Source organism: Carassius gibelio, chromosome B11 (assembly GCF_023724105.1).
Source record: "Carassius gibelio isolate Cgi1373 ecotype wild population from Czech Republic chromosome B11, carGib1.2-hapl.c, whole genome shotgun sequence".
In the NCBI taxonomy this organism is placed as follows: Eukaryota; Metazoa; Chordata; class Actinopteri; order Cypriniformes; family Cyprinidae; genus Carassius; species Carassius gibelio.
The window spans coordinates 15664199-15689639 of NC_068406.1; the positions used below are offsets into that span (position 1 = coordinate 15664199).

The 25441-nt window shown below is 35.3% G+C and overlaps 2 protein-coding genes across 5 annotated transcripts in view; both read left to right on the top strand.

The window, feature by feature from the left end:
- The window catches only part of LOC127968178 (CMP-N-acetylneuraminate-beta-galactosamide-alpha-2,3-sialyltransferase 2), a 310280-nt gene that overhangs the window by 125871 nt on the left and 158968 nt on the right, over nt 1-25441 (top strand). The window lies entirely within an intron of this gene.
- The window catches only part of iqsec1b (IQ motif and Sec7 domain ArfGEF 1b), a 166382-nt gene that overhangs the window by 47869 nt on the left and 93072 nt on the right, over nt 1-25441 (top strand). For 2 of the 4 annotated variants that reach the window (XM_052569159.1, XM_052569164.1), the window contains exon 3: nt 11903-12010. The exons of the other annotated variants lie outside the window; for them this stretch is intronic. In XM_052569159.1, the coding sequence (XP_052425119.1) occupies nt 11903-12010 (108 nt within the window). The remainder of the gene's footprint in view (nt 1-11902; nt 12011-25441) is intronic. 4 annotated transcript variants of the gene reach the window in all.

Sequence of the window (25441 nt, forward strand, 5' to 3'; positions counted from 1 at the left end):
TTTGTGCAAACAAAGCAAACTAAAATAAAACATACTCAACAGTATCTTTCACCAAAGTTTCACAGTATTACAGTACAAACTGTAGTTGAAATATTACTGGGTCACAACCACACTGTAAAGTTGGTAACAACAGTAAAAATGTTCAACATTAACTAGCGCACTTACATCAATTGTACGACTCTTTGCACTTACACTTTTTATGCCTCACAATTGTTAATATTCTGAACATGTAGGCTAAACAGAACTACAGTCTTACTAAAGTTGCAAACACGGCAAACTAAAATAATGCATACTGAAAATGTCTTTGGCCCAAATGTCACAATATTACAGTATAAACTATACTGTAATTAAAATATTACCAGGTCACAACCACACTACAGAAATGTGTAACAATGTTAACAATATCCCAAATTAAATACTGCCCATCAATTGTAGAACTCTGTGTATGTAAATATTTAAACATACTTTTTATTCTTCATAAATGGATAAATGGAGTAAATCGATTGGTGGAAAAATCCCAATACAAAGGGTGGTATTAAAGTATCACAGAGACGTTTCTTTAGCAAAAAGCTGGTTTGCTAGAGTCTGAACTCTAGACTCGAGAGCATTCTATCCCATTGTCATTAGTCATTGGTACATTTTTCCAACACCTCTTGGCCATCAAGAATTGTTCCATAGGAAGAAGTCAAATGCAAGGAGTTAGGGGGCTGAAGATCAGTGTCCTCGAATAAGATTCCCACTGGCACATCAAGGATAGTGTTGTGATGATCAGACACCTAGTGAAAAAACAGGTATAAATATAGTATTGTGATCAGGAACCAAAGGTTTATCATCAATTCAAGTTTGTTAAAAAACAAAACAAATCGCTAACTCTAACTGTAGATGCTTCCTGCAAAGAATTTGGTTTACACTTTTTAAAGTGTGCATTATAAATTACGTTTATTATTTTGAAGACTTGTACAAAAAAAGTTGGCTAGATTTGTATATTAAAGGAATACTTCACCCAAAAATAAAAATGTACTTACACTCAGGCCTTTCAATATGAGTTTGTTAAAGGCCTTCTGAATTGACTCAATGGACTTAAGAAAAATATTCATATTTAAAACGTTTTAAAGTAAAATATCCAGCTTCCAGTGGCCCTGCGAGAGGTGTTACATTTCGTAAGTTGAATATGGAAGTTTTAAATATGTATATTTTTCTTTCACAAACACATGGATTCACATTGGCTTTATTAACCCCGTGGAGCCGTGTGGAGCAGTTTGATTATGGTTGGATGGACTTTTCTGAACTTCAAAATCTCATCCCCCATTCACTCCCATTATAAAGTTTGGAAGAGCCAGGAGAAATTTTATTATAACTCTGATTGGATGGCTTGAGGGTCAGTTAACCATGGGGTAATCATTTTTGGGTGAACTATCCCTTTTTAAAACAGATCTACTTACGTAACATGAAGAAAGAGGAGTCTGCATCTCCCAGCATGACAGGCAATCCTCGAAGAACAAGGGTTCAGACCTCAGTTGGCTTGTCTGACTTTAGATGAAAACATGAAATTCATACATAACAGATTACTTTAAATAGTAAACAGATTAAATAAAATAAATTACATATTGACAAAATGAAATACTTTGAAAAGAGTAGATAAAAGGATAATAGAAAATTATGTTATCATTTACTCACCCTAAAGTTGTTCTAAACCTGTATACATTCCTTTGCTCAGCTGAACACAAAGAAAGATATATTGAACAATGTTTACAGCCAAGCAGCTTTGGGGCACCACTGACATGTACATACTAAAAAGAAATACTAAGGAAGTCAATGGTGCCCCAAAATCGTTTGGTTACAAACATTCCTTTAAAATATCGTGTTCAGCAGAGTAAAAAAATTTATACAGGTTTGGAACAACTTGCAGGTGAGTAAATGGTGACAATTTCCATTTTTGGGTGAACTATACAGTACATTTAAGTTATGTTAAATAAGACAAATAATTACTGACCTCTATTTGCAGTAAAAACTTCAAGTTCTGACCAGGAGTCAACCTTCTGGTTTTAAAAAGGTCCATAAACTGTGAACTGTGTCTGTCCAGGTTTTCATAGAATTTAGATTTTTGGACCGTAATTCTGATGAACTCCATGCAAACCTGGGGGGAAACAAGGCTAGGTCACATAATCACATAAGCTTTTACACAGAAATGCTTTACAGGCCAAGAAATGATTAGGAAATAATGAAGAGGCTACGAAATAATGCCGCTTTATCATGTTAAAGGAATATACCACAAAAAAAGTTTTTTTTTTACTCATTCTCAAATTGTTGTAGAACCACATTATTTATTTCTTTTTAAGTAATTATTTCTTTTTTTGCAGAGTTAAAAATACAATACTTACATTTCCACATCTTCTTATCTCATGTCATCTGTAACAAAAAAAGTTGAAAATATTAAGTTTAACAAAGTCAAAAAAAACAAAGAAAATTATATTATAATTAAGATGGTAATCTTACAATGTTATCCAAAATAAACCTAAACATGCAAATAAAGGTCTCTGGCTCTAAAAAGTGACAATCAGATAGATATGGCTGTTAAATAAGTAAATCACTTTGTAGGTAATTTACTGGTGACCAGTGTGAAGATGGTAATTTCACCATCTGTGAAACATCACTAACGTCAGCCTAATTCGTCTCTGCAATGTTCTTATAACACAAAATGAACCTACAATACATACTTTACATGTCAAAATATGAAGAAAATCGACTTCTCAATCATAAATAGAGAACATTATACTGAAGATATTGTTAATTAATAATGACACTGACCAAGTTTGCCTGGGAAGAACTAACCCACATGGTCTAACGAATTAAGCAGTAACGTTAGCTGCCATGTTCTTTCACTCAAAGGAAAACGATTGGGCCACTTCATCAAATACTTAAGTTGTCGTTTTAAATAATCATACCATCTCAAAATCACATACCACAAGGATTTAAATTAACATATTTCACTAGTAGAAATCACACAAAATAACTTTATATCTACATAATTTTACTCACCGAACATAGAGCATGAAGAAAAACTTCCTCTTGAAATGTGGTGTCAGCAACCAATTGACCAAACAGACCAAAAGGACGAATTTTGTAATCCACCAATCAGTGCTTTTGTTCTCTTGTTACTAGGCAGAATTCCTTCCATGGCCAATCACATTAAAGGAAGAACAGAGTGATTTTTTTTTTTTCAAAGGATTACTCATGATTTTGAGTTCACAACACTTGAAATCTTAAGTTTAGGCATTTTGAAGGTAAATTAGTTAAATTAACTCATATTTTTAAGTGACAGGGCCAAAATGCAAAATTTTAAGTAATGTTTAGTCAACATTACTTGATTGTTTAAGTAAAGTCAACATTAGGGTTTACAGTGTGTAAAGCCGCAGTAATATACTGTATGTGGTACTTCACTACTGTTTGGTGGATCTGGCCTTATACAGCCAGGTCGCAAAATCATTAATTATTAAAAGCCATTGAAGTTGCTGCTGCCTCATATAAATAAAGGCTCCCTCAGGGTTATGAGAGATCTGAGGTAGACCAAAAAATAGACAGACAGAGACAGAGACAGAGAGAGTGAAATAGAAAAAAGGTTTCACAGCCAGATTTAAACCTCTTATGTTTTATTACCACTATCATCTTTTATACATTGTGGAATAGGGCTATATTGGGAGTAGCATACTATCAGTCAATAATGTTTGAGTATACTTTGCATAGTACACTACCAGTCAAAAGATTTTTAATGTTATTTTTAAAGAAGTCCCTTCTGCTCACTAAGCCTACATTTAATTGATCTAAAGTACAGCAAAAACAGTAAAAAAAATAAATAAATATATATATATATATATATATGGAATCTTTGTGTGTGTGTGTGTGTGTGTGTATATATTTAAAATATCTGCTAATTACTCATTACTCAAGTCAAATGATTGTCCAGAAATCATTCTACTATTCTGATTTGTGCAGCAAAAAACATTTATTAACATTATTGTTATTATTATGTTGAAAACAGCTAAGTAGAATTTTTCAGATTTCTTTGATAAATAGTTCAGCAGCATTTATCTCAAATAGAAATCTTTTGTAACATTATAAATGTCTTTATCATCACTTTTGATCAATTTAAAGCATCCTTGCTAAATAATAGTATTAATTTCTATAATGCCTATAACTAACCTAAAGCTTTTGAATGGAAGCCTATTATTACAGATAAAGGCTAAACTTTGGATCTTTCTGTTGATCAAAGATTCCTGAAAAGGAAATGTTTTAAATATTGATAATAATAATAATATTAATAAATGTGTCTTTAACAGCAAATCAGCATATCAGAAAGATTTTTGAAGGATCATATGACACTGAAGACTGGGATAATGTTGCTGAAAATGTAGCTTTGATCACAGGAATAAATTGCACTTTAAAATATATTAAAATAGAAAGCAGTTCTTTTAATAGTACAAATATTTCACAATATTACTTCTTTTACTGTATTTTGGATCAAATAAATGCAGGCATGGTGAGCAGGAAGAAACTTCTTTAAATCAAAATTAATAATGAAAATTTGTTCAAAAACCTTTGATTGGTAGTTTTTGAATAAAGGAGCTACAGTGAGCAATTCATAGATATTCATTACTCAGCAGTGGATCCTCTATAGTGAATGGGTGCTGTCAGAATGAGAGTCCAAACAGCTGGTAAAAACATGACAGAATCATCACACCACTGATGCAACTTTGGGAGTGAAATGTATTGTGAACTGCAGTTGACCGGCACCAAATGCACCCATTATTGACAGTGATGGTTTACTAAAAGTACTCCACTGGACAGTTTTATCACAGCACCATTTTTGGGATGGAGGTTTAACACTTTTATTAAGAGCAGTTGAATTATGGAGGTGCACTGCTTTAAGCACTGTGCCTCTGCCATGATATATTAGCAATATGATAATGACCTCTGTATGATTCATCTGCACAATGAAAGAGGTCACTGCAGCAGGAAACAGAGCTGGGGAGATACACTTACAAACATTAGGTTGCTACAAAAACATGTTGTTGTAGTCAGACCTTTGACTAAATGAATGCTCACTAGAAATTTACCGAAATAAAGATTCTTGCATTCAAAGAAAAAAATCGGTAACACTTTAGTATAAGGAACACTTATTCACTATTAACTACAACTTTTTCCTCATTGAATTCCTAATTTGCTGCTTATTCATTTTTAGTAATGTAGCTGTTAAGTTTAGGTATTCGGTAGAATTATGTAGAATAAGGTAATGTAGAATAAGGCATTAATTTGTGCTTAATTAATACAAATAAATGGCTAATATTCTAGTAATATGCATGCTAATAAGCAACAAGATACCCTAAAATAAAGTGTTACCAAAAAATCAATTATAAAACAACAATTTAAAAATAGTTACTTAACATTGAATTTTTATTATACCAATAAAGCACAATTTAATTGAAAATCAATAAGTTAGTAAAACAATATTTCTTGGCTATTTTTGAGACCCCCCTTATTGAATCAGGCATATTTTTTTTTTTCCTGTATAAATAAATGCAGCCTTGCAGAGCAGAAGATAATTAAAACATTCATAGAGCAATTGTAATTGCTATTATCATTATTGTATTACTTTTTATTTCATTTCAGAACAAAAGTAAAATAACAATGCTAACAACAGTAAAATAACAATGCTAACATTTATTAATGTTGATTTTATTCTTTTTTTTTTATTATAAATTATTTTGTTGACAGCAGCAGATTTAGAATATTGGGGTTTTCACACATATCGCATTGCCACATGCCTTGTTAAAATTCATATGAATGTTACTGAGCAACTAACAAGTAATATCGTTTCAACACAGATTTACTTTACACTTTGAATTCCTGCCAACAAGCAGATACGTTGTGAGCATGTGCAGCGTTGTCAGAATTCTTTCAATTCGTGTATGTATTAGAAAACAACATTCTGCAGTTTATGAACTAATTTTAAGCCATTTTGCGCTTTCAATCATCATACAATAACAAGCCACAACCACCCCTACCACTTCTTATCAGAGACATGCTCTGCAGTAGCTACATTTCCATTACCTTTTAAATTGCGCAAAATTAAAATATGCCTAATGGAAACATGTCAATTTCGCAAGAACTCCCATATATGGCACAAAAAAAAAAAAAATTCTGCAATTCGAAAAAGGAATATTTCACAATGCTGCAATGGAAAAGTTTTTCCACATTTACGGGTCACATGGCATATGTAAAACGTAATAAGATAATTTTACACTGCACACGTCTGCGGTGCAATGTGGCTCTGATACACCACTGAAGCTGATTGTAACCACTCTAGTCAATGCTTGTGTTTCTACCAGCCGTGCCACACACATTTCTGAAGCAGCTCTCCATGCTGCTTCTGTAAAGATGTACGCATACTTCTTCAAATAAATATTTGCAAAATCCATCAAACTCCCACCAAAATCCATTGCCATGACTTATCGCAAGAGTAAAAATGTATGTTTAAAATGCAATACATTGGTTAATGGAGACGCTGTCATTTCGAAAAATACCTTTTTATACATTTATAAAATACTGCCAAAGTTGTGCACAAATCTGTAATTGTCTCTCACTGGGCTCTCTAGTCTCTCGCTGCTGGTGCTTTTTTGCATCTTTCTCTGACACTTTTAAATGCTTCCGTGCTGGCCACGTGTTTGCTGCATAAATGCACGCCTCTATTTGATCACATCAAGTCATTATTCGATATTATTTATTCAGTCTTTCCGCTTATTTGGCCAAACACTGAAATAGGATTTTTTGTTGTTGTTGTTGTTGTTTTACTGTTTTCTGATGAATACTTTCAGTTGCCGAACATTCGGTGCATCACTAATGCTCACTTAAACAAAAGGAGATTATCTGATTGACATAAAGTGACCAACCATTTGTTAAACACCAATAATAGACTATGTTTATTTCATTTCTACATCTCCATAGGTCTTCCAGACACAATTGTGGCTTGGCCTTGTTTTTCAGCACCCATGTGTTAGCAGTCAGTCCATTCACAAACTGGCAGATCTGTGATGGATTGTTGTGCAGTGAAGCTGAACCGCATAGCCACTCGGATTCGGTTTGTTTCACAGCACCAGGGGCCGAGAGTGGCTTAATGGTTCAAAGCTTCTTTACTTTCATGCACGATTGATGGTAACATGGAGGTTTGTCTGGTGGATCTGAGGAAACCATTTGAGAGGCATGAAAGGATCTGTGATCACAATGCTGATCAGTCTGGACCATTTAAACACAATTACTCGGTTTTGTAGTTTGGGTGCCGGCCAGTACTGCTAAATGCAGCTCCATTGCAAGCAGCATGTGCTCAATGAAAAATGGGAATAGTCTTTTGGCTTTGCTTGAGTATTTCAATCAGGGGCATTTTATTTCTCTCTGAATCACCAATATAATATTGGCAGAAATGACACATATATCAATGCTGTCAGATGGGAACCAAGGACCTCGAACTAATGAAAATTTGCCAACCGATTTTAGGGTCAGTAAATGGGGTGGGATGGAGATTCAGAGGGTTAAGATGAGACAGAATCAAAAGCAATCATCTTTCTCTGCAGATTATGTTGTTTAAGGAAAGGGTTGGCAAAATGTCAAGGCTTGCCTAGCATTGATTTTAAGAGACTATGTTGATTTAATCATGACTCCATGTACTTCATCGATAACGTTAACATGTTCTGGGTCAGTTTTTTTTTTTACATAGTATTATTCCCCCCACGTCCATGGATTTATAAATAAATAAATAACTAAATAAACAAATAAATACATACCAAACTTGTATGACTTTTTGTCAGTGGAGGGTAAAAGGAGAAATGTTTAAGAACTAAAGATTCGTAGTAAACATCAAGGTTTAAAGGTAAAAAAAAAAAAAGGCATGGGAGAAGATATGCTGAATAAATTATGTTGTTATTGTTTTCTGTGCGCACAAACTATTCTCATATCTTCGTAAAATTATGGTTGAACCCCTGATGTCACATGGACTATTTTACTGATGTCATTGCTACAGTACATGTCTGTGCGTTTATCAGGGTAATATCCTTGCTGTCTATTAGTGGTTAATATATCAGCTGATATTTGGCATTTTGCAATGTTTGGCCGATGCTTTCGAGGCGGGACTTTTATTTTTACGGCATGTATATGCTTTAAACATTAAATTCAGGATTTCAAATTATGCATTTTCCCACTGTTATATTCATATCGTTTTCACTGTGTGCTGTATCTATAATGAGTGTTAACTTGGGTTTATTTATTAAAAAATGCACACAAACTTCCCAGAATACTCGGTTGTGCTCGGTTGGTTACAGTTTACTTCCTTTTTAATTATATTTTTATGAAATGTTTATTTATTTGTGTTGAAGTATGTCTTATTGTACAAATCATTTTTAATCCATTTTCAAATTATTTCAAATTTCTTAAATATTAATTAAAATAAATACATTTATACTGGCCATCGGCCACCCTCCTTTCCAAGATATTGGCATCGGCATCAGCTGTCAAAAAACACAAAGACCACTACTGTCTATGGAGGGTCTGTGAACTCTCAGATTCCATCAAAGATATTTGAATCTATGCTCCGAAGATGAATGGAGGTCTTGGAATGTTCATTGTTAGGTGAACTAACCCTTAAAAATATTTGGGGGGTGTCTGTTTGATCAGACTTTTGGACATCTCCTATAAAATGAAGCTCATACTGCAGTTTTGCAGCTCAATTAGTCCTCGAAGCTAATCTTAGGCTAGCTTTGAGTTCTTGCCAGCTTTTTGGACTTTTTTTTTTTTTAGTTTAAGTTTAGGAGCGATTGTTTAGTTGTAGGAGTTATGTAACTCCAGAACCTGCTCTGTGGTGATAACAGAAAGCTTATGGCAGCCAGGGCGGAAACTCAAAGGGGTTTAATCCCATGACATTACCGATTATCGTTGGTTAGCAGAGTCGCTGAGGAGAACAGCTTCTTTGTCTTGTGGTTATGTCTTGTAAACCCAACGGCTTTGACGTGACATTGCAAGATCTCTCTTTTTTGCCCATGAAATGAACAGTCATAAATATTAGCAGGCTGGAAATGGACATGTGTGCATCATGGGAAATTGGCTGGCCCATGTATAAGAAGGTTCATTAAGCTAAATGATTTACAATTCAGCCCTACATGCTGTACCAATGAATAAAGAAAGCACACAAAATAAGACGACTGTTTGGTAATTAATAATTCAGTCTTCAAAAATGGAAATTATAAAGACGTGTGGGGATCTTGATCAATTTGATTCATTGGTTTGTTTCCATGGCGACAAATCAGAGTGAGATTTTGGGTTAATATAAATTTAATGTAATAAGTTTAGCAATTCCAAATAGTTGATTAACTGGATGAGGGACCTTGGTGCCTTTGATTGAAATTCAATTGAAGTTTTGTTCAATCAACAGAATCCATTTTAAACAAAATACTGAATGCATGCATTCAATTTAAATAATTAAAGAGCATGTGTCGCCTCCTGTGAATGTTAATACTCACATTTAAGCCTGACTAGCCAAGTTTCGTAATTCAAAAAAGCAAAACATGACATTCAAAGCATCTCTGGCTCAGATATCCAGCAAACATCTGGTCTTTTAATCTCATGTAATATTGACTTGGGCGGTATGCTCTGTAATGCTCAAAAATCTGCCTTTTTTTAGGTACTATAGTTTTTATATGTTGGATGTGAGATTGAAAAATAAGATCCGGTAATTGGTTTGGTAGAACTAGCTTAATCTGACCAGGTGTCCAGGATGGCACATATGCTGTTTAACCGCTTCAAACCTCTGGTCTCTCAGAAGCAGTTGTGATGAACATGACATCTAATTGTACTGTCAGTAAGCCTCTTATACACCTTCATTAGATTTCATTAATAGTCTGGAAAGATTATTACTCATTGCAAATGCAAATGAGCCCTTGGCCAGTAATGATTATGCCGAGCAATTCTCCTGTAATCTACGATACCGCCATCCTTTTGGGACGTAATATAAGGTTTTTTAGATGTTCTGCATACATTAGCCAAATGTCACCTGACTGGCTGCACAGCGAAGAAAGGCAGATGTTATTTTCTGGTCGGATGCTACCTGCTTTTCACAGGATTGTGTCTTCAGCGCTTTAGATTATCTTGTGCACTGATATGAGGATTATAAAAGTGAACAGGAAGAGATGTAATCTGTTCCCATTTAATTAATCATGGAGACTTAAAATGGTTTAAATTAGAAAAATCTGCTTGTTTCATCACTTGTTCTTTGGAAAGAAGGACTGTGTGATATATATCTTTAAAAAAATCATTTTCAGCCATCTAATGATATTCTTTATGTATCGCTGTATTTATGCATTTGCTCTAAAATCATTTAAAAGTAGGTTTAAATGTTTAATGTATCGGCTGAAATCTGGTTCAAATAATCAAAATGTTTAATGTAAGACCTAAAACACAGAGTAAAAATCTCTTTATGAATGTTTGAATGATATTCACAATATTGCTTAATTTTATTGGCAGTAAAATAATTAGAATATATTTTGCCCATTTATTCATCCGGCGCTAAGAAGGACTAACTTGATGTCCTCATCCATTTTGGATAAGCACAGGATTTTGCTTTTAATCTGAAATGACTTTACTTATTGTAGAGTTGATGAAGGCTATTCAGATCACAGGAAATATGCTTTTGAATTGAGGAAGCATGGCATGGTTTTAGACTATGTCCTGTCCACTTATGAGAAGGTTTTCCCAGCAAAATTGTCCTTAAATGTTTAATTTCCTTTGTTTCCAAGGACATGTTATTTATTTTTATTTTTTTCTTGAATAGATGATAAAGAGTGTTCATGAATTTAGCACTCTGGTTTATTAGGTAAACACATTTGTCTTTCTTTTACATTTCATTATTGTTTTTCTTGCTTGTTCTCGCTCTTTTTTTCTCTCTGTCCGCCCCTTACATTCTCTCAGCCAGATGAGAGCTGATTCAGCCAATAGTCAGCTGTGATTATGCATATTCGAAAGTTCCTGACCTTGATTTGAAATCATTGAGATGCAATGCACACCGGATGCAAGTAACGAGATATTCCAGTCCCCTAACAGCCTTGGTCAGCTTTTCTGGTCTATAAGCACTGATGGGTTTCCCACACTTCTTAAATGAGTTTCAGTTGCCTGCCATTCAGTCGAAAGAGGGTTCCAAAGGATGGACAACTGCTGAATTCGGTGTTTACATATACATCAAAACACTAATAACTATCAAGACAGAGGTTTTGATTTAAGATATACACATTAAATCTGCTGAAATATGTTTACATGCATAGCTGGGGGAATGAACATAGATATAGTATACGTAGGTGGGACAGTGTGCATTAGGATGAGAGTAAAATTCTAAACTACTGGCCCAGCTGTATTTTTTTGTTCAGCCCGTTTTGTTATGGTTTGACTTCAGAAGATATAGCTGTAGTACACAAGTCCTACAGCATTATTTTTGATCATTTCATAGTTTTCACTTTTTGAAGCACTAGTTTCTGTTCATTTTAATTGCATAGGAAAAAAGTCTCTCCTTTTTCTTTCCATGGAAAAAAGAAAGTCCAGATGTTTTGCAATGACATGTGGGTGAGTAAATGATAACAGTGTTCATTTTTTGTGAGAATCTCTTTAACCATAACTGGTTTGATTGTGCATGTACACACCGCATTTTTCCATCATTCCGATTCAGTACATTTCATTTTTTTGTGCATTTCAGACTGTATCACGGCTTGCCTGTGATTTGTGCCTTGCTGACTTTGATCTGTTTGAAGCATGACCGAACATCAAGAACCTCTTGTAAGCTGAACATGTCTCTCTTTTTCTTTTCCTTTTGAAGACGGCACGCTTCTTTGCCCCTTGATGTCACAGATAACCCTGGCAACTTTATTGTGCCGCTGTGTCGAAGAAGTTACCCCTGTCGCAAATGGAAATCTGCATCTCTTGGGTAAATGGAAGGGTTTAATATTCACTTGCTAATATCTCAGAGCTGCTGCATAGACTAACTTCTATCTTATTCTCCACACATATTGGTGGCCTGGTGTCAGGTTATGCAAATTGTCATGCTCCCATCATAACAACATACAGCTTATTGCTCAAAAATACACATCCGTGTTCATTTAATAGATCTGTCTGCCATGACTGGGCCCTGAGCAGTACTGTAATGCTCCTTCTTTGTGGCTTCTGTGGAAGCGGACCTCCTGTGTCTGATGGTGCACTCGGATAGAAAATGAAAAAACACATAGATTCCTCCTGCTGTGGAGCAGTGGGATGTCATGCTGCTGATTGTGTGACATTTGTATGATGCAAGGTTTTTACTGTGTCAAGTTAAGCCTGGCTCACACTGTGCGATTTTGGCCATGATACGGTCATCTGAGACACATTTTTATAATCCTAAAAGATTCTCATAATCCTAGGCTAAAATCTGTAGTCTTTGATCATTAGTTTGACGTGTTCACCGACAGCTGATTAATGGCTGTTGCGATCAAATTTGACCTCTGACGAACTTCTAGCAGTGTCAGAAGATTTGGCGCACAGTCCTGCAGTGTGACATCTCCTACTACGAACATCAAACTGTCTTCGTTTTTAAAGACAAGCTATGATCAGAACTAAATGCTAGAGATTTCTTCTTCCTGCAAAAACCCATCCTCTGCTCACGGAATTCATCTGATATGTTTCCTTTGCTATGATAAACACCAGTTACGCTGCTGTTTTCTATGGGTGTGTAGTGCTGCTTGCACTACTCTGCATAAGCACACTGGTATTGCCACCATTCATATACTTTTAATGATAGTCAAAATTACAGCCCCACATGCAATGCAGCTCGCAATCACTGAATGTGTATGGGTTAGGGCTGGGCGATATGGCTGAAAACTGTATCACGATATAAGTGTTTAATATCGGCCGATATCAATAATTATTGATATTTTTATGATCTATTCAAAATAAGGACCAGGAGAAAAATATATCAACTCAAAATGAGAATTTACTCACCCCAATGTAATTCAAGATATCCATGTCTTTCTTTCTTAAGTGGAAAATAAATTATGTTTTTTGAGGAAACAATAGCAACTGAGTTGGTTGCCAATGAAGTTCATTTAATGAAAAAAAAAATCCTAAAATGTTTTCCTCAAAAAAACTTCTAATTTAATCTAACTTATTTTCTAGGTAACGCATTTTTTATTGATATCGATTACATGTCCATCACGATACATATCGTTATCGTTTTATCGCCCAGCCCTAGTATGGGTTGATATGGTAAAACTCCGGACAAGTTTTCTTGCACGCACCCATATTTAATGCGTCTTGACTGTTGTACAGTTTGACATTAATGACAACTGAGATCCCACAGTGTGACATGATCATAATGTTTGTACAGTCTGACAAGTACAATCCTAAAAGACTTAAAAAAAATTGCTTGGCTTTAGATGGATGAATTTAAAGGGGTCATATGATGTAAAAAATTTAAAAGGAGCATTACATTTCCAACAAGTGCTTGCGGTGTTTGGCCAATCACAATGCCCTGATTCAGTTGGCCAATCAAAGCAGACTTCGCTTGTCGGAAGGAGGGACTTTGTAGAAAATTACATGTTTGAGAGAGAGGGGTCATAGAGGACCTACAATAAGGTACAGTATTTGAAAAATAATGTGTTTTTTTAAACATTAAAGCATGTCAGCATATTCTGTTACAAGAATTACACAAAATAATGATCTTTACAATGTTCCTGTGGCTTAGTGGTAGAGCATTGCATTAGCAGCGTAAAAGGTTGTGGGTTCAGTTCCCAGGGAACACACATACTGGTAAAAAAAAAAAAAAAAAAAAAATTTGTCAGAATGCACTGTAAGTCGCTTATATATATATATATTATGTGAACAAAACTTTTGTTTTGGATGTGGTTAATCATTTGACAGCACTAGTATTGGATCTATAACACAAACTGTTACATGCTAGAAATTCTCCCCCATAATGTACTGTAGCTAGTGGCAGAGATTGTAGTTTTTAATATGTTTGTGTGCTGTAGCATAGCATAGCCAATAGCATGTCCATAGAACTCTGATGATTAAAAGCCTCTTCTAGTTTATATGAAAATTCATGCTAGCCTGTTGTCCGTGGAGGATAGTTATTCTGTGTCCTGTTAATTAGCTCTGTTGTTTAGCCTTGTTTGATGATTTTTAATTAGCTTTGGAGATGACGGGTTCTGATAAACATTAGTGATTACCCCAAGGGCTCGAGACATCCCTGTACATTAACTGCCGTTGACCACGGATCGAGATAACATGTCAGACTTAGAGCGCAACTACAAATAACAACAGTCATCCTGTGGGATCTTAGGCTCAAACAGTTGGGTGGAGTGTTTAGAGATCTCTCAATCCTGGTTTCATGAGATCAGACTTTGCCTGAGCCATGCAGGGAAGGCAATGATAAAAAGATGAAATGAAAGAACTTTCTAGTGTGCAAGCATGCGCTCAGGCCTGTAATGTAAATGAAAACAATGTTAAGACTAGCAAAGATTTTCTCAAGCACATCTTTTTGTCTAAATGAGAATGTGGGTAGCATATGGGAAGCAAATGGTCTATAAGGGTTTTGAAAGGTGTGGTTAATTATTATTATGTTATATTTTTAAAATGTGGATGAACACTAACCATTTTAAAGATGTGTGAAAGAAACAGAGCACAACCAAAACTGACAACCCAGACTCATTGAAACAATGTACCTGTGGAGACATGTTATGCTCCTTCAGTCAGAGAGGTTTATTTTTATTTTTCAAACAAATAAATGTGTATCTAGCAATGTTTTATTGTGTTGATTGTTGTACATTATTGCAGCAGTTCAGAAAGAAAAGTGGTGCTAAAAGGTTAATGCATTTGAAAATTGCGTACAACTGCAACACACTAAATCCTATCTTAAAACTAACTAATAGTGGTAACAAAAGCAAACATTAGATAAAAATACTTTTTCTAAAACGACCATCCCATTTCATCCTGCTTTTTTATCTTTTTGAGTACTTTTATTGTAACTCGCGATCGAATAAATTTTTTTGAATATCTATAGTGTTTGACATATTTATGGAAATGGGAGTTTTGCAAAAATGTAAGTGGAGGCACATTTTTTCTAATGAGCCTAGGTTAAAAATTGACATGGCTCCAGGAATTGACAAAGCACTAAGGAAATGGTTATTGATCAGAGACCCAAGTGCAATTCCAGGTACACAAGTTAAAACTATCATGCTAGTCATTTCTTAAAACCAAACTTCAAATAGCAGCTGTTGTTTTGCTCCTCTTCAATACTTCATGACCAGCTAACAATCTAATAAACATTCTGTCTCACGAATGCAATTACATCAAAACGCCAATGTTGATTTTAAACACAATAAAAGAAGATTCTAGCCTCTGCTACATATTAGCATGTAAATTACAGCCTTTGAACTTCAACAACCAGGTTCTTAATTGCAACAGCCTCATATTAGTAATCAAGAGCTCCACTCATAGACCAAGAGATCAATAGTGGTGGTTGCTGTCGGAAAAAGCAGCTGACAAGCTACCAGTTGTTTCATTCCATTGCTTACAGTTGCATAATGCTGTACCACACACTTTATGCTATTTCTGCAGTATATATTATATATCCATGTTAGGAGAATATTGTTAACCTGAATTCAACGAAAGTCGCTTTCGATAAAAGCATCTGCTAAATGCATTAATTTAAATGTTTATATTTAAATGAAATTTAATGTGTGTGTGTGTGTGTGTATGTATATATATATATATATATATATCACTGATTCTTAAAACATGGGACGAAACATGTCTAGCAATTGTAACTGCTATAAGGTTTAAAAATTAAAATATTTTCAATTGTAAATGTTATTAGAGATTAATAATAGAATGTATTTAACCCAATTGTCTCCTTCAATTTAACTGTATCATTATTACATCAAATCTATGACACTCATTGTCTTCTCACTACATCAATTCTTGAGAAGTGGGACTGTTTTGTCTTTTCTTTTCTTTTTTTATAATGTTTTTTTTAAGTTAAGTTTTACTTATCTGCCTGCCAAGAAACACAATTTAAATAAATAAATAAATAAATAAAAATGCAAACATACCACTTTGATTTTAGAGTTAATAACTAGATTCCACTTAATGTGAATGCAACGTGACATAACGAGGTCATGTGATGATAGTTTAGCAGATGAAAATTTCCACCATTACATAATGCATGCTATTTCAAACATCACGTTTACATAGAGACGATAAAAAATGATACTTTTTCCAGTATACTGTCTATTATGTATGTCTAGTCAATCTGCTCCACCCCTGGTTCTCACAGAGGATCTTTGCATGTATGTTAAAATCTGGGTAGAGCAGGAGGTAGCCCTATTTCAATCCACTGGGCAGACATTCGTATCCAAGCTATTTTGATCTGTGATTTTGATCTCAGTGGGTGTACTCAATCGCTGTAGCGTGCGGGCTACTATGTTAGCATTTAGCTTAGCACTATTCCTTAGGATTCAAACGGGGGGGGGGGGGGGTTGTGTCATATATAATCACACACACAAACAAACGTAAAGCAGAATATAATTCATTTATCTGTACATAGTTTATACATACATATTATGTACAATAACATCAACCCATCACAACCCAACCCCATTTATGCAAACCCAACCCAACCCAACCCAACACAGTCCATTTAGCTAGGAATTTGCAGGCATGTTTTTTTCTTTTTATTCGCCATGTCTCTTCTTTCATCCTCTTCCCCCTCTTCTTCTTCTTTTTCTGTTCTGAATTTGCCGCGCTTGACTTCGAGGTGTAACCTTTATTATTAGGGACTTTAAGCAACAGCTGCGAATGGAACGGCTACAGCGACCGGAAGTTTGCTGTCACACCGCCGTAGCCAAGAACGTAAAAATCACTAAGCAACGGTAAACATGACAGCGCAACGCTAATTCACTTATCTAATTGTCATAAAAAAATGTCATTTAAAAAAGCAAGAAAAGGATTGCTTTTGGCATTAAATGAGCAAATACTCACAATCTTTTGTCAGAAGAGGAGTTTTTTAATATTGTATGATGTAAATACTGTAAGTCTAAAAATAATAATAAGTCTTGCCTTTTAACCTTGATTACATGGAGGAAGATGAATGCTTAAATGAATTTCGTGTCAGAAAATGTTTTTTTTTTTTTTTTTTATAATGCATTTAGCAGATGCTTTTATCCAAAGCGACTTACAGTGTATTCAAGCTATCATTTATTTTATTTTTTTTTAACTATCATGGTAAAATAAAATATTTTTTTATTACCTATATAGATGTTCTCGGGATTCCCAATGAGATCGTTTGTGATCAGATAATCATAAACTTATGCAAATTACAGTGTCATATGCCATAACATTTATTTACCTAATCTCTCACGTTGTAGCGACTCCGGCAAATCAGCTGTTCTCCCGTAGTAGACCGTTAAAGTAGAACGTAACAAAGTAGCAGTTAAATTCGCGCATGCGCAATATAACTTCCAGAATGGCGTTGCCATTCCACCAGAGGCTGTTGCTAAGTCCTTATTGTTTGGTCTGAAATGGCGCCAAGTGACGGATGGTGCAGCAATATTGTTGTCCGGGTGGAAATCGGGAGAAATTCGGGAGAAAGGTCGGCCCGGGAGATTTTCGGGAGGGGCTTTGAAATTCGGGAGTCTCCCGGAAAAATCGGGAGGGTTAGCATGTATGTATATCAGGACCGTATGTTTCTCTTCACTCACCATATTTAATATCTCTACTGTGCCACACACATTTCTGAAGGAGAGTAAATGGAGTTCTTTTAGACTTTAGGACATACTAGATGAACAATCAATGCAATTTCCTCTAGTATGTTAGTTTTCTTCTTCTTTGTAGTGACTGTACTGTGCATAATAACTGTCGTCAGCTCTTAAGAGTCTCAAGAAGTCCTAAGAAGTAAAGTTTGGCAGTTGGAGTGCTGGAGTATGTCTTTGCTGCTCAGCAGTGGGTCTGTTGTCAACCATGACAGTGCATATACTGGCCTGGTCTGTGTGGTTTGTTTAAATAACATCTCAACTTGTCACCACAGGAGGAAGAATTTCGACAGGTTGACCCAGCATGCTTCACTGGAAGCTTCTAATAGACTGCAATACAGCAGAGCATGCTAACTGTACTTCTTTCACACAACAAACCCTCTGAAAGATGAAAAAGTGGCTACTTTGATTCCTAACTCACTTTGTAATGTGATCAAACTGTGTCAATTCCTCTCAAAGTCTGGAATGAGTTTCAGTTGAGATTTTACTGGTAATAATTTGTCACACGCTTCTGTCAATTTGATGCATATTCCTTTTACATAACTATTTTGACCAAGAACCACCAATTCTAGGATGACCTGTGAGGGTGGAAATTGAGAAAGAGGAAAGTAAATAATAAATAAGGAGAAAATATGTTGTGGGCACTAGTTGTTCATCATATATAAATATGGGTAATGTCAATAGATCCATATTAAGTTACAATAACTTTTATGTATTAATAAATTAACAGTGCATCTAGATTGTTTTGATACAGTAGAAGTATATTATCCAGTGGGATATCTGTTTGTATTATGCTAGTGTGCAGCAATAACACCATAACTTCTGACCCATACTAAAATAATCTGATAGTAAGAGTTAAGGGGTGTCAGACACGGACTGTTTATTTGGCCTTCAGGCCCTGGAAGGATTGGATATTGGCTTAAGTGTGTGTTTGGGTGTGTGTGTGTGTGTGTGTCCCTTCCCACATTTGACTGATCGCTGGTCAAGGGCACGGAGAGTCTGCAATAGAGCAATGCTTCACATAAGGACAGGGAGGGAGTTCTATAGGTCAGGAACACTTCATATCTCATTCAACATTTTCACATAGAGCTCCTTTATCGTCAGTCATTAGATAACGGTTTGTGAAATGACAGAAATGTCTAGTTGCAAATGTTTCAGAATACCGCGATGGCATTTTAAAACATGATTACATAAATACAGGTAACATGATCGACTAGGTTCAGATATGACCTCCATCTTCACAGTCCAACACTTTTAGGTTAAAGGCTTATGAAACACAGATGTCCTTAGTGATTGAGTGATATATTTTCTTAATCAAAGAATAATCTTGAAAAAAGATCCCACAAAAATATTAAACAGCAACGACAATTAAACATCACTATAATAATATACGTTTTTGTAAGTACTTATTTGAATTATATAGCCTCGCTTTAGTTATTAAACCCCCTAGCTATTCTTTACAGACTTGCTCTCTCCGGTACGTTGGAAGGAATGAGCACTTTGCTGTCACGTGATGCTGTGGCTGTAGAGAGCAGCAGTTCCCTGAAAGCTAGCACTGCTGCTTAGGATGGGCGAAGGACAAAAACCGATGATGAGGAGGGGGATGTGAAGGTGTGCGGCAGAGCTAATTCATCACTATAAACGCTTGTGGAACAGAATGTGTCCAACTCGGTGTCTGTCAAAGGACCCTGCTGGTCCTACAGGCAGTTAATTAACTTCCCGTCCGTGCTGAGAGGAGGTATAAGTGACACAGGTGCCTGCCTTCAAAAGCAACAGTGAGTGTGCTGATTGTAGATTGAGTGCTCAGATGTACTCCCATTGCTGATGCAGTTTTGAACAATACTGGAAAACTTTCAGAGGGGAGAGGATGTGTGTTCCTCATAACTTAATTTCTCAAATGGAGTTACAAATTTGTAATTCTGTGGCGACAGAGATTTGGGATATTGCACCCTGACCTCAGAGACTACTGAGACATGAAATCCAATTTGATTTCTAAAGGAAAGTACAATTTACCCAAAACTGGCAACCGACCGGAACATAGGCATTGTGATTCTGACACTAGCTTTGAGATGTTGGTCTCTGGAACTTAATAAAGGTAAAGTTCAACCAAAAATGACTAATTCTGTCATCAATAATACACCCTCATGTGAAACCTGTATGACTTTCCTTGCTCCGTGGAGCACAAAAGGAGTTATTTATAGCAGACTGTTCAAGCTGCTTTTTTAGTTATATGGACTAAAACAATTTTATGTCTTTATGGTGCTTTGTGATCCTTTTTGGAGCTTTAGAACTCCATGGTCACCATTCATTTTCATTGAACAGAGAATAGAAGCTCAGATATTTTGCTAAGTATCTCAGAGAGAGACTTGTAGCTTGTTCATACATTATATACTAAGTTTGGGGCCAGTAAGATTTGTATTTATTTATTTTTAATTAAAAAAAGAAAAACGATTCATTAAAATCATCAAAGGTGTGAAGACACAATTCTAAAAAAGTTTTCTGTTTTAAATGAATGTTGTTGAACTTTTTATGCCAAAGAATATCATGGTCCCACTAAAATATTTAGCAGCACAACTGTTTTTAACTTGCTAATAATGCTAATAATAAGAAATGATTCCTCAGCACCAAATCAAGATCTCACACTCTCCAAACTTTTGAACAGTGGTGTATGGACCGCTATTTCATGCTTAATTTAGTCAAGCTTTGTACATAGATATTGTCAAGCTTTAGCCAAATAGATATTCATATTCAATGCGTCTTTAATTGGTTCTAAAAAATCTAGTTGGTCAAGTAGATGAAGCCTGAAGGTAATGAGCTTATATGAATGTAAGAAATGTGATTCGGGTTTTATTAAACTTTAATTATTAAATATTGATCTGCACTAGCCAGATCTACTAATCTAACTGTCATAATTATACTTTAATGGCATATGCAATTATATTTGATTTCATATACACAGTAATCAACCTATTTCTCTTATAATTATGGCTAGAGGCTATGTATATGATGGTGTATAGAAATTAATGCGTGCATTGTAATATAATGTAATAACCTGTTTGGCCAATGCCAAAAATCTTTCATGGGTTATTTTTGTGAAGTTGGCCATTGTCACAATTTTGTTTTAAATGAGCATCTCTGAATCTTTAGGGGTAGTAGGAGAAAAAAAAGTTAATATAAGATATATACATATACACACACCCTTTTACCCTAAACAATTCAGCAAAAAAAAAAAAAAAAAACTTGAAAAAACTTGAAAAAATGTAAGATACAATTTCTTGCTTCGACTTTTTATGAATAAATTCCTCTTAGAATATGCTCAGAAGTTTCTCTGACAGAAATGGTAATCTAAACTCTTGTGGTGAACAGGAACTAGCCTCTCATGTTAATTATTTATAGTCCGGATCAATGGCTTGACTGAATAGATCACTGAAAGTCATTTCCTCCTCTTATGCAGCACTTTTTGAGCACATGACATAAGCAAACATCCTTCATAGACTATCACATCCCACACCTTATAAAATATACTGTATATTTCAAATGCAAAGGCATTTTTGATGCGTTACAATTTCATAAAGCCATAAAGTACACTTTGCAATCGATTTTAGCTTCTAACAAATAATGCTAATATTGAACAGTAAAATATAACTAATGGATATTTATGGTGATTACATATGACATTTATGATTTAATGCTTGTTTTTATAAAGATTATTAGTTAGTAACCATATAAACCATTATTAGTTATTTTTTATGTTTTATTAGTGTTGCAATTTGTTTGAGATCATAAAACTGGTTTAAGGTATATTACAGTATGTGATATATTAGGAATGCCTTTATAATGCATTCATTATATATACAACCTACATTACATGCCTACATGTATACATTATATATACAACGTTTTATGTGGTTGTGGTATGCATTTTTTGTATGATTATTGTTTGATTATTTTCATTTTACAATTTCGGGAGCTCAAGATATTGGTAGATCCTCCACTGTGAGATAAGGGAGAATAGAGTGCGTGCCCCCTTCAGATCGAGCATATGTTCTGCCCTGAGATAGCAATCCTTTAATTGTTACTGACATACTGCTCACTGCAGTCACAGTGTCACTAAGCGTTTTGTTAGGGTTTTAATGAAAAATGTATAGCTTCGGTCGTGCCTGGCCAGACACTTTCCCGTGTCTCTCTCTCTCTGTGGCCAAAGATAAAGCAAGGTCTCCATGCAAGTCTGCAGGAGCTTAAACGCTGCCACAGGCTGCTGGAGAGGTTCAGAAGGTCTACACAAAATGGATTGATTCACTCAGACCTCACAGATGGAGAGGCCAGCAAGAGTCAGTGGTCTGTCCCACCATCTGCTGTCCTGTGATACTGGGAGAAACTTTGGGGCTGGCATCAGTTGGACCTCCCAACATGACCAAATGTTTATGCAATTAGTGATTTCTAAAAATTGTATCTGTTCCCAAATCACGTAACAGTTGATACTGAAGGAACATCGTTAGAAATAATACAGATGCAAATGTAGATGAATATGCTACTGTTCAAAACTTTGGGGTCAGTATGATTGTTTTTTTTTTTTGAAGAAGAAAAATGTTTTTATTCAGCAAGCTAACTTTCTATTCATTGAAGAAAAAAGGTACAAAATATTAAGCAGCACAACTAGTTTCAACATTGGTAACTATGACTAACACATTTGTATAAAACTATGTAATTATAACTTTAATAAAGACATTAAAATTGAAAACCATAATTTGAAATTGCAGTAATATTCCACAATATTACTGTTTTTACTGTATTTTATCAAAATAAATGCAGCCTTGATGCACATACTGTAAGAAACTTTTTTCCAAACATACTGTACACAAAAAAGAAATCTTACAGCCTCAAACTTTTGAAAGGTAGTGTACTGTATAATATATGTGACCCTGTATCACAAAACCAGCCATAAGGATCAATTTTTCAACATGCATATATTATCATTATTATATAAAGAAAAATCAATAATTTTAACCTATACAATGTATTTTTGGCTACAAGTATACCCCAGTGACTTAAGACAGGATTTGTGGTCCAGGGTCACATATTATAGAGAGTTTTTTTCCACACTAGACTGTTTTTCTCACAGTTAGAAAGGCCAGCATACTGCCGTTTGTTGAAGTTGGTTTTACATGATGTAAAAATCTGTTATCAGGGTTAGAATCAAGTCTTATCAGCACTGAGAAAATTGGAAATTTGTACCATGCATAAGTGTTTGCCCTTTCCTCAAAACTCAAAGTCATCACGCTAATATTACCTGCAGCTAAAGTGTACTCAACAACCTCTCCACCTGCGAAGATAAACTCATAATTCTCCTGTCCATGTTAAGATTCTCTCCAGTTCAGTGAATCAATACAATCTACAGTAATAATTTAGTGTGCAGTACTGGACATTTTATTTATTTAACAAGCTCTATTCATACAACAGAACAGCACCTGTCAGAGCTCAACTGTTATGAAATATTATATTTAATATTAACTAAAATAATTGTGTGTTTATCTTTTCCCACAAAAGCCAGCCAATAATGAACTAATTATTCCGTCCCTGATCCGTCAGATGGCTGGTGTACAGAGGGCTGCTCCAGCCAGGTGGTAGCTATAAGAGAGATGTTCATTAGCAAGTTTGGAAAAGTATGCTGATACTAATGGTGCTGTGCTCGCAAACCCATGCAGGGGCGCTGGGAGAAGAGGGCAGACCCCGCCACCTGTTACACAAACCGCCCCAAAGCTGTTGGGAGATATGTGGAGACGCTTGCAGACATCTGGACCTCTCAGCATTCTAGAATGTTCTTATACTTGGTCAACCAAGTGGGGCTTTCAACATTTTGATGTTTATATAATTGTACGCAAGTATATGTGTATTATACAGTATATGCGCCCATTCTACGATTTAATAGTTTTGGGTCGCTAAGATTATTATTTATTTTATTTTTTTAAGTCTTTTATTCTCAACAAGGCTGCAGTTATTTGATCGACAATACAATGAACACGCTAATATTGTGGAAAAAGTAAAGATAGCGTTTTTTTTTTTCGATTTTAATATATTTTAAAATCTAATTTATTCCACTGAAGGCCAAGCTGAATTTTTAGTAGCCATTTTTCCAGTGTCCAGTGTCAAATGATCCTTCAGAAATCATTCTTAAGCTTAGTGTTTTTGTGAATAATTATATTTTAATTATTATACCTTTATAATTATACCATACTGTTATTTATTTACCTTTTAATAGAAAGACAAAATGAACAGAATTTAACTATTTTTTTGTTAGATTGTAAATCTAAAATTTACTGTCATCTTTGAAGAATAATGGATCCTTGTCATCTTTGCATCCATTAATTCTTAAAAATTAATAAATGTAAAAAAAACTTCCTGACCCGAACTTTCAAACTGTAACGTTTTTTTTAAACAAATTTCTGAAATTAAGGGAACATTAGTTTAACATAATATTTATTCAAATATTTCAATAAAAAATAACTGTAAACAGAAAAAAAAATGCAAATAAGTTCATTAATCAGCCAAGCAGGCACAATATCTCAAATTGCCAATTGTTGGACGATTAATTGGCCTGGTTGATAAATCGGTCTGCCAGTGTTTCACTTCAGACATCGCTTTGTTTGTTGTTTTGGTTGGTGAATAGTCACTATCGCAAAAATCCATGCACCCAATCTCCATCTCCATCCTTGTCATCCGGCGGGTGAGGAAAACTCCAGTGTACAGATGGAATTTGAATTAACCTCAAAATTGAGAAAATATCTCGTAATGTGGCTCTTGGCTTTTTTGTCTTAACTGATACGATGTTGCTAATATAATTGCAGTGGCACATCGTTCAGGGCTGCAGAAGGCATATTATGCATTGTCACACTGAAAGCAACGCTGTGACTTGATCCTCCACACCCCACCCCCCTTCTTCAAGACAGTGCTTCTGTGTGAGCCCTTCTTAATGACAAGGGTGTGTGTTATTGTGTGAAGGCCTGTTATTTTCTGACACCGGTGCAATTTAACACATCACAGCTCATGGTGGATTAAAGCAAAACAGGTCTTTGTGAGCAAATAAAGCCCACCCTCACACCAGCCATCTACTTAATGACCTCTTCCCTCAGAAGACTAGCCGTCTTTATGCGTTGAGGGTGTTTTGTTTGCACACGCTGTTCTTGGAGTGACTCCTCTGGTGTGCTAGTTTAGAAAATGGTCGCCTTCTATCTCCTGTACTCCAATGCATTATTCCTCGTTTTCGCTTCTGCCGGACTTTCAGTCTTTGCGCCCCCTAACCCCAACTTCATAGGAACGCTACTTCTAAGAGGCACCCAAAATTATGCATACTGTAGTCAGAAGAAGAAGACGAAAGATTTGATTTAAACAGGCAGGAGTTCGGTGCAGTTCATGTTTCATACATGTTTAGAAGCAAAGTGTCAGAACCAAAACTCTTTCCTCACGAGTTTCAGATGTAGTACAGTGAAGAGAATAGCCTGCAAGACTTGTGTCTGGGTGGAGAACGGTACGCGTCTCTGATGAAATCTGTGGCAACCATCCCAACAGTATTATTGTTA